This window comes from Apodemus sylvaticus, chromosome 5 (genome assembly GCF_947179515.1).
Source record: "Apodemus sylvaticus chromosome 5, mApoSyl1.1, whole genome shotgun sequence".
Lineage (NCBI taxonomy): Eukaryota > Metazoa > Chordata > Mammalia > Rodentia > Muridae > Apodemus > Apodemus sylvaticus.
In genome coordinates, this window is record NC_067476.1 from 149,835,408 (window position 1) to 149,839,743 (window position 4,336).

General features: G+C 45.5%; 1 protein-coding gene across 1 annotated transcript; it reads left to right on the forward strand.

The window, feature by feature from the left end:
* The first annotated feature begins 1,252 nt into the window (after positions 1-1,252).
* On the forward strand, positions 1,253-3,189 carry LOC127684987 (seminal vesicle secretory protein 3A-like). The gene is made up of 3 exons (XM_052181732.1): positions 1,253-1,325; positions 1,557-2,277; positions 3,135-3,189. The coding sequence occupies exons 1-3, from the start codon at positions 1,253-1,255 to the stop codon at positions 3,187-3,189; spliced, it is 849 nt and encodes a 282-aa protein (XP_052037692.1).
* Positions 3,190-4,336: the final 1,147 nt, after the last annotated feature.

Consider the following 4,336-nt stretch of genomic DNA (forward strand, 5'->3'; position numbering starts at 1 on the left):
GAAGCTTTACCTTAACCCCTTCCACATTGCATTCTTCCAGGTAAATTCACATTGGAGATAGAATGACCTAAAACACCTTTTCACCAGCCTTCTGCTGCATCCCCCTGCAGGGCTGGGTTGAGTGCATGCAGGCTCTCTGCAGAGATGACTGACTCTTCTGTGTTCTGCCCACAGCACTGTCTGCCTAGGAGAGCTGAGGCCTGTCTTAAGGACCACTCAGGGTCTTCTCACAGATGCAGGGAACGTCATGTTTCCAGAAGCAGACAGGCTCCCACTGCATCCAGACTCTGTACATTCCCAATACCCTTCTCTTAACATATTCACCAGGGAGGGCAGACACCAGCAGTGACTGGTGCAAGGTGCTTCTCATCTGCAAAAGAGTTTTCCCTCATTCAGCAGGTAATGTGGATTTTAGATGATTTCAGGAAAATATAAGGAAGCCATTTTCCATTCTCCATGTTCCAACAGTCATCCTGTCTCCAGCCAAATATGGTAAATTTCTCCCATACTTGAGCATCCCTCAGTAGCTCCACTCACTCCTGAGATGCAGCCCCAATGCTGATTCTGCTGAATACATAGACCAGGAAGCCCTCGAGAGCATGCTGCTACACATGCTGCTCTCTGCTGCTCTTCTACCTAGAGATGAGGGCTGCCGTAGTTCACTCAGAGTCCCTCACTAAACCTACTGGTGACAGGAAATGCTGGGGGATTCTCTCACATGGCAGTAGTAAGGTTAGGCATTGTAAAGTTTCTTTTATGCAGGTATATCTCAGTTATTTTTGAAATTTTCTTTGGCTTCCAGAAATTTACTTCTTTCCTGTGTCTTTTTTTTTTCTTTACGTGTATGAACAGACCTATCAGTTGAAACAGACTTTTGTCCATCTCATTGGAAAAGAAGCAAAAGTATACATCCTATTTTTGATAGAGCATGAACTACTAAATCTTGGACAGGCCCTGGATATTTCTGTGATCTAAGCCTTGACTTTCTCCTGGAGACATCAGGTGATGATCTTGAGGGTATGATAAAGATTTAAAGGTCTTCTGGGACATGTGACAAAGTTTCTGACATCATGTGTCTCTAGACTCTAGGAATGTTTACAACATCTCCTACTGAGAAAAAGAGAGAGGCCAGCAAGCCAGATAAGTGAGGCCCGGCAATGCCTTTGGTGACTTCAGCCACATTTCTGCACCCAGCAAAGAACATATAAAGGAGCAGATGAGCTGAGCTCTCAGTGGAGGCCTTCCTGGTAAGATGAAGTCCATCTTCTTCAGCCTTTCTCTGCTCCTCCTTCTGGAGAAGAAAGCAGCCGGGATAGAACTCTATGGTGAGTTCAGGGAGCAGCATGGCAGAGAGGCACTCAGGGAGAATGTCCAAAGGGTGTTCTGACAATGAGACGATCCCTCCACAGGGTGATCTTCTTGATGGACTTTGAGTCTTCTCCACCCACATCCACATACCTGGGTACATCAGTGGGTTGATGGGGGAAATTCTGGGGTAAGACTTGAAAGGGAACTGTCCAGATAATGTAACTCAGATTCTTGTCATCCATTAGCAGGTGGGACCAAAGGACACTTCCTAGTAAAAACATCCCCACTCATATTTATTGGGAAAAGTCCATTTCTCTATGGGCACAAAGAAGAACAGGAAGAGGCACCTGAAGAGAGCATCTTTGTGCAAACTAAGCAGCACACATATGGCCAGGATGCTGCTGCTGCTGCCATGGGAGAGGCTCCCAGCTCCCAGGAACAGACAGGCTTAAAGGAAGACATACTTTGTGATGAAGAAGATGAGCTTGCCCAACAACAATCCCAGCTGCAATCCCAGTCACAGATAAAATCCCAAACCCAAGTAAAATCCCATGCAGCCCAACTCAAGTCCCAAACAGGCCAGCTAAAGACCATAGGGCAGGTGAAATCACAAGTCAAGCTGAAATCCCACGGAACCCCTCTGAAGTCCTACAAAGCAAGATTAAATCTCCGGGAAGACATTCCTCAGCAAATCAAGGGCAAAGGCTATGTCCTGGATGAAGACCTGGCCCAAGTGCGCCAACAGCGTGCAAAGGTTCACAGGCTCAAAAGAAAGCTCGGCCGGTCCAGGAAAATGGCAGCATCCTTACCACAGTTCAGATACCGCTCCCAGCCCAGTCATGGCTACTTTCTGCAATATCAAGAGCAGATGCAGGGCAGTGTTCATCACACAAAATCTTTCCACCAAAGCCCTGGCATGTGCTACTGTCCAAAAGGAGGGTTAGTGCTATACCAAGACGCCTTCACTGGGTAATGCATTCATTAACCACCCAAGAACTAAGACACATTTAGAGGTAAGTATCTTAGGAAACAGGAGAGCCATCCTCCCCAGTGTTTGGAGGTGGTGCATGGTGGACTCCCTGGGCCCACGGTGGGATTGGTAGTGTGTCTAGAGCAGTGGATGTCCTGAGTTGCACACCTTATGGAGTTGAGCTCCATCCCCTGCTGAATGAATCAAGCACCTGGCAGAGGCAGAGAAAGCTACCTGGCTGTCACTGTGTCTCAAATATCTCTCCTTAGTGAGTATTTCCTACATGTAGCCATTAATTCTTAGAGCATGCACCACTTATATAAAATCATGCAAGTTTAAGATGTATTTTGGTAACTTCTTATGCTTTGGATTCACAAGGTTCTGTTTTTTGCTACATTGTTACAAAGTGTTGATGGTTTTGTTTTCCATACCAGTTAATGTTCTTCAGTGCCATTTAGGGTACACTTATCATTTGGAGCCCAGAGACTCACATGGTTTTTGCAGCATCTTTGTGAATACGGGAGGTACGGGAGCCCCAAGAACCATCCTTGTTTGTGATCCAGGGGCCGTGAGACTTGGGCCGCCAGGGTGCTTAGGAATTGGGAGAGCGGGTACTTGCTTTGTCAGGAGAGAAGTCTTAAACCTGGGGAGGAAAAGGGGGTGCTACCTTCATGTTTGCATTAAGGGGCACCTCATGTGAAGAGAAGGCAAGCAACAGAACTGTGGGTTCAGTGGTCAGTAGTAGCCAGCACCCCAAATGGCTGTGAGTTTATTAAAGAGACAAGGGACTTGGTCACAGTTGCCTGTCTGTTAGCCCTCACTAACCTGTGTTACCATCTGTGTCTTCTCTCCATAGGAGTCACCTGACCTGTGTGGACTGTGATGTCCTGAAGATGCTGACCACCCTGTAGTCCTCAACACCTTGCACAGATGCCATGACCCATTCACACCTTCCTTCCTGAGACTTTCTAAAGTTGGAGCAACCTCACACAGGTGCTGTCTAAGAAACAGAGCCTTCCTGACATCAGTTGCTTTTGACTGTCGAATTTTCCAAGTTCCTATGAGTTTTGGTGCTTGGATGCATCTTTTCAAATGATAAACTCACACTGAAAGAAAGAACAGAACACTCTTGAATCGTTACAAATAATAGAAAAGAAGTGTTTCCCAATAAAGACATTGTTTAGGCATCAATTGCTTTTTAATTTGTTTATATATTTTAATTGTGTGTGTATGTATGTGTGCATGTCAGTGGATGATCATTCCTGCCAGGACATGCCTATGGAGTTCAGAAGATAACTTTTGGGAGTTGGTTTCGTTCCTCTCCCATGGGACGCAGAGACTGAACTTGGGTCATCAGGCATGAAGAGTGACTGTCCTTTCTCACTTAGCCCCCATTCAAGCATCCATTACTCTTGCCTATTTAGATCCTTTGGTTCCTGTAGGTGGAGGTGTTTGGAGGGAATACCTCCACGTGATATTCCAATTGCAGATAATAGCAGTCGCAGCCCTGTATCTAGATCTCTTTCTAGAAATGCAACAACGAAAGAAGTGATGGGCTCTCCCGTTACTCTTTGCACAGACTGAACACATCTCCCCACCCTCAAACCCTTTTGTTAGTGGGATTTCAGAAACTTTATACTCAGAAATGTGCCATAAACTGGATTCTTACAAGCCGTGCAGGTTTCTGTGATACACTGGCACCCTCATTTGTATTGGTCAACAATACTTTACTCTTGTTTCAAGAGCATTTTCTTCTTCTGGCTTCCTTTCAGAAGCAAATTTCTCATGCACTCTATCACTCCAGCGAGGTAGAGTGTGTTGATAGAGTCTGTCACTGTGGGCAGACAGAATGACAAACCAAATATAATAGTTGGGAGCAGTGTCTTCTAAGTGGCAACTTCCTGTCTAAATGATCTATTTTCTGGTATCTTGGAAGCTTCCAGACAGGGCGAATTCTTTAGGAACAGAAGATAACATGGAAGAGTAAAGATAGCTTTTCAGTTCCAGGTTAGCCACAGGAACCACGTGTAATCAATAAAAGCTTACATCCTATCATTT